Source organism: Geotrypetes seraphini, chromosome 4 (assembly GCF_902459505.1).
Source record: "Geotrypetes seraphini chromosome 4, aGeoSer1.1, whole genome shotgun sequence".
Lineage (NCBI taxonomy): Eukaryota > Metazoa > Chordata > Amphibia > Gymnophiona > Dermophiidae > Geotrypetes > Geotrypetes seraphini.
The window spans coordinates 248,466,466-248,479,940 of record NC_047087.1 but is presented as its reverse complement, the minus strand read 5'-3'; the positions used below and the strand labels follow the sequence as shown (position 1 = coordinate 248,479,940).

General features: G+C 47.7%; 2 protein-coding genes across 5 annotated transcripts in view; one reads left to right on the top strand and one right to left on the bottom strand.

Annotated features, from left to right (window-relative positions):
* The window catches only part of DNTTIP2 (deoxynucleotidyltransferase terminal interacting protein 2), a 79,995-nt gene extending 78,741 nt beyond the window's left edge, over positions 1-1,254 (bottom strand). The window contains exon 1 of the mRNA XM_033941541.1: positions 1,004-1,254. Coding sequence (XP_033797432.1) covers positions 1,004-1,081 — 78 coding nt within the window. The 5' untranslated portion in view covers positions 1,082-1,254. The remainder of the gene's footprint in view (positions 1-1,003) is intronic.
* A 101-nt stretch (positions 1,255-1,355) lies between these two features.
* Positions 1,356-13,475, top strand: part of TFAM (transcription factor A, mitochondrial) — a 170,214-nt gene continuing 158,094 nt past the window's right edge. For 2 of the 4 annotated variants that reach the window (XM_033941543.1, XM_033941542.1), the window contains exon 1: positions 1,356-1,572. In XM_033941543.1, the coding sequence (XP_033797434.1) occupies positions 1,493-1,572 (80 nt within the window). In that variant the 5' untranslated portion in view covers positions 1,356-1,492. The remainder of the gene's footprint in view (positions 1,573-13,475) is intronic. The other 2 variants (XM_033941545.1, XM_033941544.1) reach the window with 1 other exon arrangement.

Here is a 13,475-nt window from a genome sequence, read left to right as displayed (position 1 = left end):
ACCCCCCAAACCACTACATTCCTCAAGTCCACATAGCCCACTTTTTGAATTCGCTACCTCATCATCCCTTCTATCACCCACCTTCTTCATAGCTCTGAGGCTTCAATAGTTTCTCCCTTCTCATTCTGTCTGCCTGTATCTTGCCTGCATCTTACCTCTCTTTACTCTGCTCCATACTCTTCTAATCCTCCTTTTACTCACTGCTGGGGACATCAACCCAGATCCTGGCCCTCCTAATCAAGTCTTACTCTACTCATGCACATCACACCACAATCTCTCCAAACTTATCCTATCCCCTTCTTCTCTACCAGGTGGTTACAGCCCTCCTAGAACGATTAGGGGCTGGATTCAGGTGGATGCAGCCCTCCTGGAAGCAATGGGGGCTGGATACAGGTTGTTACAGCCCTCCTGGAAACAAAGACCCTGCTCTATACTCCTTTGCTTAATCCCACCTCCACAAGTGAATTGTAGGTCATGGGGCTAGGACAAGGCAAAGAGCCAGACATAACAGATCAGCATAGGGGCTTGCCCCATATCAAAACCAGCAGTGGCAACGGAAAATTGCACTCTGGTCTTAAGGATCCTGGTTTTACTCAGGCCCGAGAAAGTGTATTCTATCACAGATATTCCATCAGAGGGAAGACCATTACTACTATTACTATTTATAATTAATCACAAAATCGTGAAGAAAAACAAAACTTGTCGCCTCTCTGGAAATGCTGCTTCCGTTTCAAATGTACATTATAAAAAACCAAATCTGTTGTCTCCAAACCCTCGATTTATCTAGGTTTACTAAATAAAACAAATGGCAAATGCCTTTTTATGTACTCAGAATACGGGAGGATCAAAACCAGATGAAGTCAAGCAGTATGAAATCGCACAACTGACATGCTAGAGAATGAAAAGACAGTTTAGCTTCAGCCACCAAAATCAGATTCGCCCTAAACTAAAGTAACAAGCGCGAGGAAATTGTAATAGGGAACAGAAAACTATATACAATTACCTCCACCGGTGGGACAATAGAGAGTTCTCCCTCGTCCACCGTCAACTCCTGTCTCACACCCCTCCTGGTAGCCACCATCTTCCTTCCCCAGCACTCCTTGCGACCGTCTTTCCGCAATCGCACTAAAACCAGCGTGCTTTCGCCACAGATTGACTTCCTCCGAGTGCAATGTCCAAACTCTTCCGCAGCAGTAACATCCTATAAACTTTTCCGGGTATTCAAGGAAGGAGAAAGACAACTTCTCCCTAATGCTATTTGTCTTGGAAAATTACAGGAGATTTTACCGCATCGCAATGTGAGCAACTGACTTTCATGCTAGCTACACTGTAGTGTTCCCGCAATCCATGAGGGACGGACCCTTTACACTGCTGCACACCTGCGCATGCGTACTGTTTCCTGCTGGCTTTTGTCACTCGGGCTGCAGAGAAATGAGATGAGCGGGAGAAGTTGAACTGCGATTGACTGAGGCGCGACGTTTATATATTCGTTATGATCTCTGTTTTGAGTGCCAGACTTGGGACCCTCAGCAAGGGCCTGGGAGATTTACTGTCCTACCGTCATGTCCTCAGGTGATTATCCTGATTCTGCTTTTTTTGTTGTAACAAGTTGCTTCCCTGGTATTTTGGGGTGGAAGAAATTGATCTTTATTCCTCACTTCCCTCTCTTCATCGGTCCTTTTTCTTTGAACCACAAATAAAAACGTTCTCTGCTGAAAAGGCGGGCTATCCGAATCGCGGGAATTAAAAAAAAGAAAAAAAAAGAAGAGGATCGCTTTCTTTTTAAGGCCATGTACTTTCGGTTCCGTGGGGTCGGTGTTTTATCTTCTATCTAACACAACCAGAAATAAACAATCCAACCAAACTGCAGTAGAAAAGTCAAACGACAAAACAAAGAAAGGATATTGCAGAGCTGATGTACAAGGGTATAATAATCTAATCTTTATTAAGAAAGATGCAATGTAGCATTCCAAACAAGAAGACCATTTGTTTGGAATGCTACATTGCATCTTTATTAATAAAGATTATACTTTTATACCCTTGTACATCAGCTCTGCAGTATTCTTTCTTTGTTTTATTTTCTATCTACCCTTGTTGGTTTTTTGTTTTTTTTAATGTGGTTGGGATTGCTGGTGCTGAATACTGCATGAATTTTCTGCTGTCTCTTCCTAGCTCTCCCTTTTTGGTGTGCCCAGTTTTTATGCACCCCAGTGCCCCAAATGCCTTTTACATGGGGGCCCCACGGATCCCTCAGAGCTAAAGCGCATGGCCTTAAAAAGAAAGCGGCCATGGCGTGGGGTTCGCATGGATCCTCGTTTTAACTTATGCGGACTTCACAGATCCTGCTTATTTCTGAGGTAAGCAGATTTTTAAGGATGTGCAGTAGAGATCTGTGAGGTCCGTGTTTTGCCCCCAGGGTTTCTTATCTAAGAGCATGATTTGTCTGGAGAAGGACCTCTAGTTTTTACCCTCACCTGTCTAATCTGGGAATTGACTGCTGGAAGCCGTTTTTGAATAATAAAGGGAAAAAGGGCTCTAGAATAAATGGCAAATGTCCTGTGAGAGCAAATAGAGTGTGGGGTTATATGTGTGAGAAACAACAATCTCCTGGATGAACTCAGGATAGATTCCAATGTGACACAGCAAATAGTTTTATTTGACTCTCTTGCAAGAAAGGGTGTCATACACACATAGGCACACAGTTGACTGCAGCATCACATTATATAGTTTGTTCTCTCATCCTGGTCCCTTCTATCAGTGCACAGCTCACATACTTAGGCAACCTATCAACTTCTCCCACTACTCCTGCTCTCCCCCCCCCTCCTTTGGGAACCCTAACTTTATTTACTTTCAGTTTATCTACATGTTATTCCAGGACAAACAGGCAACCTACTCTCCCATATGGGTGACGACATCAGTGGAGCCCGGATGCGGAAGCTCGCAAGCAGACTTGCTTGAAGAAACTAGAAGTTTCGAGTTGACCGCACTGCGCATGCGCGAGTGTCTTCCCGCCCAGCATAGGGCGCATCTCCTCAGTTCTCAGTTTTCCACGGAGCTAAGTCCATCTTTGACTCTCTGCGTTTAACTTTGTTACTTTGTGCCTTCTCTACACCGCGGTTTGTGTTTTTTCTTCACAAATCGCTGTTTTTTTTTCTTTTTCTTACTTTAAAAAAAATATATATTTTTTTTACTTTCTTCTGTTCGGCTGCCGGGACAGGCCGCTTGGCCGCAGCCCAGGGGCTTCGATTTTGCGGCGGTTGTTTTTCCTCCTACCCTGTTTCCCCGATGGTAAGACACTGTCTTATTTTTTTTGGAAGGCCAAAATATGCTCTAGGGCTTATTTTCGGGGGGATGCCTTATTTACCCATGAAGAAGACTACAGTACACAGTTATTGTTGAAAAAACCCAGAATTTTATTACCTGTATTGGATGTTCTGGCCGTGAACAAACTCCTGCAGTCTCCGTTAGGGAGGGATGAGGGAAGCTGCCTGTGTTTCCTTGCGCGGAGTCACGTGCGCGCGCTGCAGTCCTGTCACTTCCTCCTCTTCACTTCATGACGAGGCGCGGCACGCAGCCATAGACGGAGGGACCACACGGAGTCACCCACCGTACCACCCGATTCGGGTAAGCGCAGGTATCGGTGGGTGGCTTATTTGCGGGGGGGTGCCTTATTTTACATTTTTTTCTAAAAAGGGGGGGCTGTCTTATTTGATGGCCCTGCCTTATCATCGGGGAAACACGGAATGTCCCGGCCAGCAACGGGCTTTAAGAAGTGTAGCCAATGCCAGCGTGCGATTTTCCTCACGGACCCACACCATTGGTGTCTCAAGTGCCTTGGGCCAGATCATCAACCGAAGTCGTACGAGCGCTGTGCTACTCTTCAATCTCGAGCCCAAACTGCCTTGACGACCTCGAGTCCTTCTCGAGGCAAAGCATTGGCGGATCAGCTATCTTTTTCATCTTTTCTTTGTCAGAAGGCTGTTGACTTGGATCTTCAATTAGATGCTGGTTCCAAATACTTTAAGGAGTATCTCAAAGTCATGCATCTCCCTCAACCTCCCGCAGAGTCACTTAAGCTTCCTCTTCACAAGCTTTTGTCTCAGATCTTTGCCAGATGCCTGGAGACCTCTTATACCATTCCAGCTGTTCCAGGCAAATGGGACTCTAGGTATAAAACTCTCCATCGCAAAGGATTTGACAACTCACAGTTATCTCATCAATCCTTGCTTGTGGAGTCATCCTTAAAGAGGTCCCATCCTTCCAAGGTTTATGCCACCGTTCCTCCTGGAAGGAAAGGGAAAACTATGGACAAATTTGGCGTCACATCTATCAAAATTCTATGATGTCCTCTAAAGTCCTTAATTATAATTTTCATTTTATTACTTATTTTGAGTTCCTCATAACTCTTTTACCTAAATTTATGAGTTATTTGGATACTCAAAAACACTTTGAATTTCAAAAAGTCATTGCTTTGCTATCACAACTCAGATTACATCTCCTTCAGTTGTCTTATGATGCCTTCGAGTTGTCTCCCCGAGTGGCTGCTTGCTCTGTAGCAATGCGTTGCCTTGCTTGGCTTCGTACCATTGACATGGACCCTAATCTTCAGGACCGCTTGGCTAATATTCCTTGTGCAGGCAATGACCTCTTTGATGAATCTTTCGAGGCAGCCACCAAGAAGTTGTCTAAACATGAAAAATCTTTTGCTTTTATTGTCAGACCTAAGCCCAAGCCAACTCCTGCCAAGTCTACACGTCGTCCTCCCATTTACCAGAGGCGTTTTGCTCCAAGGGCGGTTCCTTACACTCGCCCTCCTCGTAAGAAGCAGCAGCCTCAGAAGCAACAAAAATCTCAACCTTCTGCTGCACCTAAGGCTTCACAGCCTTTTTGACTCTTTACAACAGAGCATAACCTCCATCGTTCTATCTCTGACTTCTCTTCCCCATATAGGAGGTCGTCTGTATCATTTTTACCACCGATGGATGACAATTACATCCGACCTCTGGGTGCTGACCATCATCAGGAAAGGATACTCTTATTTCACTCAGGTTCCACCAGAGCTTCCTCCAAGAGAGTATCCTTCCCAGACCGCCCTTCTTCAGGAAGCTCAAGCTATGCTTTGTCTCCATGCCATCGAACCAGTTCCTTTGAGACAGCAAAACAGGGGTTTTTACTCCTGTTACTTCCTTGTTCCGAAGAAGACGGGTGATCTGTGGCCCATTCTGGATCTCAGGGCTCTCAATAAATTTTTGGTCAAAGAAAAATTTTGAATGTTGTCCCTGGCATCCCTTTATCCCCTTCTCGAGCAGAACGATTGGTTATGCTCTCTGGATCTCAAGGAGGCCTACACTCATATTCCCATTCATCCGGCCTCCCGTCAGTATCTCAGATTTCAGGTGGGGAATGTGCATTATCAATACAGAGTGCTGCCCTTTGGCATGGCTTCATCTCCCAGAGTGTTCACCAAGTGCCTGGTAGTGGTAGCAGCAGCTCTAAGGAACCTTCAGGTATTTCCCTACCTCGACGACTGGCTCATCAAAGATTCAACATCTCAGGGGGTTAAGTTTGGGATTCGAAATCAACTTTCCCAATTCCCAACTTCAGCCCTCACAGAATCTACAATTCATTGGAGCTGTTCTGGACACTGTCCAACTCCGAGCATTCCTCCTACAACAACGTCTGGAAGCTCTTCTTCAACTCTGTCATACAGTATCTTCCCGCTCTTCCATCTCAGCGAGACACATGATGGTACTCCTGGGTCACATGGCCGGCCTCACAGTACACGTGACTCCTTTTGCCAGACCCTGGCATCTCAATGGACGCAGGTTTGCGATCCACTTTCTTGACATACCTGTCACTCCATTGAAGCAGTCTCTCCGTTGGTGGATGCTCTCTTCCAATCTCTCCAGAGGCTTGCTCTTTCAAACCCCACCCCATCAGAAGGTCCTCATAACAGATTCTTCGACCTACGCTTGGAGCGCTCATCTCGATGGTCTCCGTACACAAGGTCACTGGACCAGTACGGATCGTCAGTGTCATATCAATCTGTTGGAACTCAGAGCGATCCTCAAGGCTCTCCACGCATTTCAACATCTTCTTCATGACCAGGTAGTCCTCATTCGGACGGACAACCAAGTATTATGTCAACAAGCAGGGAGGGTCAGGATCTGCCTACCTTTGCCAAGAAGCTCTGAAGGTTTGGGATTGGGCAATTTGCCACAATGCCTTCCTCAAAGCTGCCTACATACAAGGGGCGAATAATTGCTTGGTAGACAACTTGAGTCGTCTTCTGCAACCTCATGAATGGACACTCCATCCCTCGCCTCTTCATCACATTTTTTCACAGTGGGGGACGCCTCAGATAGACCTCTTTGTGGGTCCCCACAACTACAAACTGCCTCAGTTCTGCTCCAGGATATACTCTCCTCATCGCCTCGAGGCAGATGCTTTTCTTCTGGAATGGACGAATCTCTTCCTATATGCATTCCCTCCATTCCCTCTCATTCTCAAGACTCTGGTCAAGTTGAAGAACGATCATGCCACCATGATTCTGATTGCTCTTCGGTGGCTGAGACAACCTTGGTACTCCCTTCTACTTCAACTCAGCAGCAGGGAGCCATACCTTCTACCAGTTTTTCCATCTCTGCTTACACAGAATCAGGGATCTCTGCTTCATCCCAACCTGTAGTCTCTACACCTGACAGCTTTGTACCTCTCAACATGACTCCTCTTCAGTTTTCTCAATCTGTAAGAGACGTTTTAGAGACTTCTGGGAAGCCTACCACTAGACAATGCTATCACCAAAAATTGACTAGATATTATAGGTGGTGTTTTTCTAATGATAAGGAGCCTCAATATTCCTCCTTATATTCTGTTTTGGACTATCTTTTGCACTTATCTACTTCTGGCCTCAAATCTAGATCGATCCGAGTCCATCTCAGTGCAATTGCGGCTTTCCATCAGCTATTGAAGGGAAACCCCTCTCTGCTCATCCTGTGGTTTCCAGATTCATGAAAGGTCTTTTTAATGTCAAACCTCCTCCTGTGGTTTGGGACCTCAATGTTGTCCTTGCTCAACTGATGAAGCCTCCATTTGTACCAATTGACAAGGCTCATCTGACGAGTCAGTGAGCTGCAAGCTTTAGTTGCTGATCCACCTTTCATGGTGTTTCATTATAACAAAGTGGTCTGATGTACTCATCCAAAATTCCTCCCTAAAGTGGTATCAGAATTTCATCTCAACCAATCCATTGTTCTTCCAGTGTTCTTTCCAAAGCCTTATTCTCATCCTGGAGAAGTAGCTCTTCATACTCTGGACTGCAGACGTGCTTTGGCCTTCTATTTGGAACGCACCAAACCACTCAGATCTGCTCCTCAACTTTTTGTGTCCTTTGATACAAATAAGTTGGAACATCCTATCTCTAAGCGTACCATCTCCAACTGGATGGCTGCTTGTATCTCATTCTGCTATGCCCAGGCTGGATTACCCCTACACTGTAAAGTCACAGCCCATAAAGTCAGAGCAATTGCAGCTTCCGTAGCTTTCCTCAGATCTACACCTATTGAGGAGATTTGCAAGGCTACTACTTGGTCCTCGGTTCATACTTTCACGTCTTGCTATTGTCTGGATACTTTCACCAGATGGGATGGACAGTTTGGCCAAACAATATTACAAAATTTATTCTCCTAAATTGCCAACACTCGCACCATCCCATTCTGGTTAGCTTGGAGGTCACCCATATGTGAGAATAGGCTGCCTGCTTGTCCTGGGATAAAGCACAGTTACTTACCGTAACAGGTGTTATCCAGGGACAGCAGGCAGCTATTTTCACAACCCACCCACCTCCCCTGGTTGGCTTCTCTGCTAGCTATCTCGCGGTGCGGTCGACTCGAAACTTCTAGTTTCTTCAAGCAACTCTGCTTACGAGCTTCTGCATCCGGGCTCCGCTGATGACGTCACTCATATGTGAGAATATCTGCCTGCTGTCCCTGGATAACACCTGTTATGGTAAGTAACTGTGCTTTAACAGAAGCAGCGATGAATGCTCTTCTCTTTAAACTAGTCTCAATCTTGTAATTTAATTATTTTAAAGGTGAAGGGACCTCAGATCCCCATGCGTTGTGAGTATGTTAACTAAACAACTGCACTGGAAAGGGAAGAAACCTCATTGGCCCCACACCCCCTCCTACCAAGTAAAGTTTGTTCAGTGCTCACTTAAACTGTAATAAACTGTCCGTTGGAAAAATAATTAATTCTTCAAAAAGCAAAGAACTTAGCTTAAGCAGGAGGGGGTTTGGGACCAATGAGGTTTCTTCAGGAAAGGCTGCAAGAACAAGCGGTCAAAGGACCCGGTTTGGATGTCAACTGAAGTAAAGAGGGCAATAAATGACAAAAAAGTATCCTTCCGGAGATGGAAAAAGGACCCAACAGAGGAAAATCACCAGGCGCACAGGAAATGCCAAAAGGAATGCCACCGAGAGGTTAGAAAAGCAAAAGGGGAATACGAGGAGGGGCTGGCCAGGGAGGCAAAAAACTTCAAGGCATTCTTCAGTTACGTAAAGGGGAAGCGACCAGCGAGAGAGGAGGTGGGGCCGTTGGACGATGGGGATAGGAAGGGAGTGATTAAGGAGGATAAAGAGGTAGCTGAGAGGTTGAACACGTTCTTCTCGTCGGTTTTCACGAGTGAAGACACATCTAATATACCGGACTCAGAGGAGCTCATGAGTGGGGAACAGGCCGAAAAATTGGAGCACATAGAGGTAAGTAAGGAGGATGTCCTCAAACAGATAGACAGGTTAAAATGCGGCAAATCACCGGGCCCGGACGGGATCCACCCAAGGGTTCTGAAGGAATTAAGACAAGAAATAGCGGGCACAATCCAGCATGTTTGCAACCTTTCCTTGAAAACTGGAGAGGTACCAGAGGACTGGAAATTGGCGAATGTCACACCTATCTTCAAGAAGGGATCAAGGGGTGACCCCGGGAACTACAGGCCGGTGAGCCTGACTTCAATTATAGGGAAGATGGTGGAAGCTATGATCAAGGACGGCATTTGCGAACACATCGAGAGGAATGGCCTACTGAGAACTAGCCAGCACGGATTCTGTAAGGGAAGGTCGTGCCTAACGAACCTTCTGTACTTCTTTGAGGGAATAAGCAGTCGGGTGGACAATGGGGAACCCATAGACATCATTTACCTCGATTTTCAAAAGGCTTTCGACAAGGTGCCACATGAAAGGCTGCTTAGGAAGCTGTGGAACCACGGGGTGGGAGGGGATGTGCACAGATGGATCAAGCACTGGTTGTCGGGTAGACTGCAGAGGGTTGGAGTAAAGGGCCAATATTCTGACTGGCGGGGAGTCACGAGCGGTGTGCCACAGGGATCGGTGCTGGGGCCGTTACTCTTCAATATATTTATCAATGACCTGGAAAAGGAGGCGAAGTGCGAGGTTATAAAATTTGCAGACGATACCAAACTGTGCGGCAGAGTTAGGTCCAGGGAAGAGTGTGAGGACCTGCAAAGGGACCTGGACAAGCTGGAAGACTGGGCAAACAAATGGCAAATGTGCTTTAACGTGGAAAAATGCAAGGTCATGCATATAGGGAAAAAGAACCCGTTATTCAACTACAAATTGGGGGGGGCATTGTTGGGAGATAGCAGACTAGAGAGAGACTTGGGTGTGCTGGTGGATGCATCACTGAAGCCATCTGCACAGTGCGCAGTGGCCTCAAAAAAAGCCAACAGGATGCTGGGCATCATAAAGAGGGGCATAACAACCAGGACGCAGGAAGTCATCATGCCATTGTATCGAGCGATGGTGCGTCCACATCTGGAATACTGCGTTCAGTATTGGTCGCCGCACCTCAAGAAAGACATGGCGGTACTTGAGAGAGTCCAAAGGAGAGCAACGAAACTGGTAAAAGGGCTGGAACACTGCCCATACGCTGAGAGGTTGGATAGGCTGGGGCTCTTCTCTCTGGAAAAAAGGAGGCTCAGGGGAGATATGATAGAGACCTTCAAGATCATGAGGGGCATAGAGAGGGTGGATAGGGACAGATTCTTCAGACTGAAGGGGACAACAGGTATGAGGGGGCATTCGGAGAAACTGAAGGGAGATAGGTTCAAAACAAATGCAAGGAAGTTTTTCTTCACCCAAAGGGTCGTGAACACTTGGAATGCGCTACCGGAGGAAGTGATCAGGCAGAGTACGGTACATGGATTCAAACAGGGATTGGATGGATTCCTGAGGGATAAAGGGATCGTGGGATACTGAGAGAGGTGCTGGGATGTAACACAAGTATAGAAAGCTAACCAGGTAATAAGTATAGAAAGCCAACCAGGTCGTGCATGGGCAAGACCAGAGGGTGAGGACTTTGATGGGAAGATAGGACTTAAATGAGAAACCAAGGTGGAAAGGGGCCCCTTCTGGTGATTCAGACAGGTCGTGACCTGTTTGGGCCGCCGCGGGAGCGGACTGCTGGGCAGGATGGACCTATGGTCTGACCCGGCGGAGGCACTGCTTATGTTCTTATGTTCCAGCAGCGGTTTTGCCCCCCTCTACTTCTCTCTCATCCAAACACCCAAGGGTCTCTTTGGATGAGGATTTTTACCCAGAGGAGCAAGATGTTATTGTTGAGGACCTGGAACCTTTGGTGAGAATTCCAGGATCCTCTTGGGATGATGCATCTGTGGTGCACATTTTTCAGCAGGACGAGCTTCATGAGTTAATTTTGCAGGTCTCCTCAGTTTTGCACTTTGAGGACACCGTGTTGGAGCCCCCGCATACTGTGGAACCCTTGCTTCAGGGGATCCGCTCTGCTTCCCGCTCTTTTCCTATTCTTCAGGATATTCAGGATCTTATGCTCGCACAGTGACAGGTGCCGGAAGCCCCTTTTCGTTTTCTGCGCTCTATGGCCCACCTGTATCCTATTCCTAAGGGGATAGGGACACTATGAAGTCAACCGTAGTGGACGCGGTGGTCTCAGTCATTTCTAAGAGGCATGCTATACCTGTTGAGGGCAGTGCGGCCTTGCAGGACCCGGAGGAGCGTAAGTTGGAGTCCTTCCTTAAACAGAGTTTTGATGTGACAGCTCTGTCAATCAAGGTTATGTGTGGCGGGCTAGTGGCTCGGCTGTGTTTTCGTTGGGCCCAGCCTGTTCTTGACAGTACAGAGGTGAATTGGACCTTGGTAAACTGAGAGGTTGCAAGATTTGATTTTTGTGCTTCTTATCTCTCAGATGCCATGTATGATCTCTTGCGACCTTCTGCCAAGTCTTTGGACTTTGTAGTAGCGGCATACCATACCTTGTGGCTTCGTGCTTGGTCGCCGGATTCGGCGTCCAAGGCTAGGTTGACAAAGTTTTCTTTTATATGCTCTTTTTTGTTCGGTGTGGATCTGGACAGGTTGGTTCAGACTCTCACTGATTCCACGGTGCCTCATTTGCATGAGGATAGGCATAGGCCGTTGGCCAAGGTGGCGTTGTTCATGGGCGTGGGCGTAATTTCCGCTGCTTCCGCTCTAGTAGAGGGGTTGCCTCTTTTGCATCTTCTGGGCTCTCTAGAGGCAGATTCTTCCAGCGCATGCAGTGCTTTCATGGGGCCTGCCAGGGTGCAGATAGAGCCCCTGCCGGGTCCCCTGGCGCCCATCCTACCCGATAACTCCTTGCCGGCACCCATCTTGGTTCCGGTGGGCGCATGGCTGCGAGAATTTTATCCAAAGTGGGCAGATATCATGTCCAATCACTGAGTTCTGGAAGTGATTCGGGACGGCTATGCTCTGGAGTTTGCCCGGTCTTTGCTAGACCATTTTCTAGATTCTCCCTCGCAGGAGGCGTGGAAGCAGCAGGCTTTTTGCCAGACCCTTCAAAGATAGTTAGCTCTCCACATGATGATTCCAGTTCCCCCGCGGGAGTGGGGCACAGGTTGTTACTCAATTTACTTTGTGGTGCCAAAGAAAGAAGGGACCTTTCGACCCATCCTGTATTTACAGGGGGTCAACAGGGCTCTTCACGTGCATTCCTTCCGCATGGAAACTATACAGTCTGTGATTCTGGCGGTTCAGCCGGGGGAGTTTCTGACCTCTCTGGAACTGACCAAGGCCTACTTGCACTTTCCCATTCGGGCCTCCCATCATCGCTTCCTGCGCTTTGTGATCTTGGGGCAACATTATCAGTTCTATGCACTTCCCTTTGGTCTGGCCATGGCTCCACGGATGTTCACCAAGGTGTTGGTGGTTGTTGTGGCGGTGTTGCGAAAAGAGGGCATTCTTGTTCATTCCTACCTGCATGACTGGTTGATTCGAGCCAAGTCGTTCCAGGAGAGCACTCGGGTCATGGCTTGAGTGGTGGAGTTTCTGCAGTCGCTGGGATGAGTATTCAACCTTGCCAAGAGCTGGTTGTCTCCATCTTAGCACCTGGAATATCTAGGGGTCCTGTTCGACACCTCCTTTGGGAAGGCCTTTCAGAGGTTTGGGTAAGCACATTACAATCTCAGATTCGTCTGCTTATGGCATCCCGGTGTCCTTGGGCGCAGGATTTCCTCCAAATCTTAGGGTCGATTGTGGCCTCCCCGCGATGTAGTGAGCTGGTCGCGGGCCCACATGCGTCCTCTTCAGTATGCTCTTCTTCGATGGTGGTTGCCTCAGAGGCACAGTCTGGATCACCCTGTTCTGCTTCCAGGCTTAGCTCGGGGCAATCTTCGTTAGTGGCAGCCGACCCCCCCCCCCCCATTTTGTACAAGGGGCGAGTCTGGATCAGCCGCAGTGGATGGAGCTGCTCACAGATTTCAGTCTTCTCAGTTGGGGAGCTCAGTGTCTAGGTCACTCAGCTCAGAGCGCCTGGTCCACGGAGGAGGATTTTTGGTCTATCAGTGTCTTTGAGACCAGAGCCATCTATCTGGCATTGCTAGCTTTCCAGTCCTTTCTGATGGGCAAGTCAGTCAGGGTTCTGTCGGACAATGCCACGGCAGTGGCCTATGTAAATCATCAGGGGGGCATGAGGAGCACTTTGGTGGTGCAGCAGGCGACTCTGCTCATGGTCTGTGCGGAGTCGCACCTTCATGAAATATCTGCATCCCACATAGCCGGAGTGGAGCATGTTCAAGCGGACTTCCTAAGTCATCACGAGCTAGATTCTGGAGAGTGGGTCTCAGTCCGGTGGCTTTTCAGTTGATAATTGTGGTATGCAGCCTATGCCTGCTAGGAGTGTCCCTAGAGCAGTGCACAGATCTAAAACAGGCTCTTACATTGAAACCACATATCCACATTGAAACCACATTCTGAAGACTTTCCTTCTGTGTCCTGTAGAGGGAGTGGGAGAGCAGGCGTGCAGGGTTCCCATCCCCTACAGAATTCCAGGATGATTACCTGGAAATCATTTCCACCTGATGGTTTGGGGCGGGGCTGCAGACTGCTAACCCTGAGAACTAAGCTTCTGGAGAATCAGAGGCAGCAGGAACAGGGAGAGGACAGGTCACA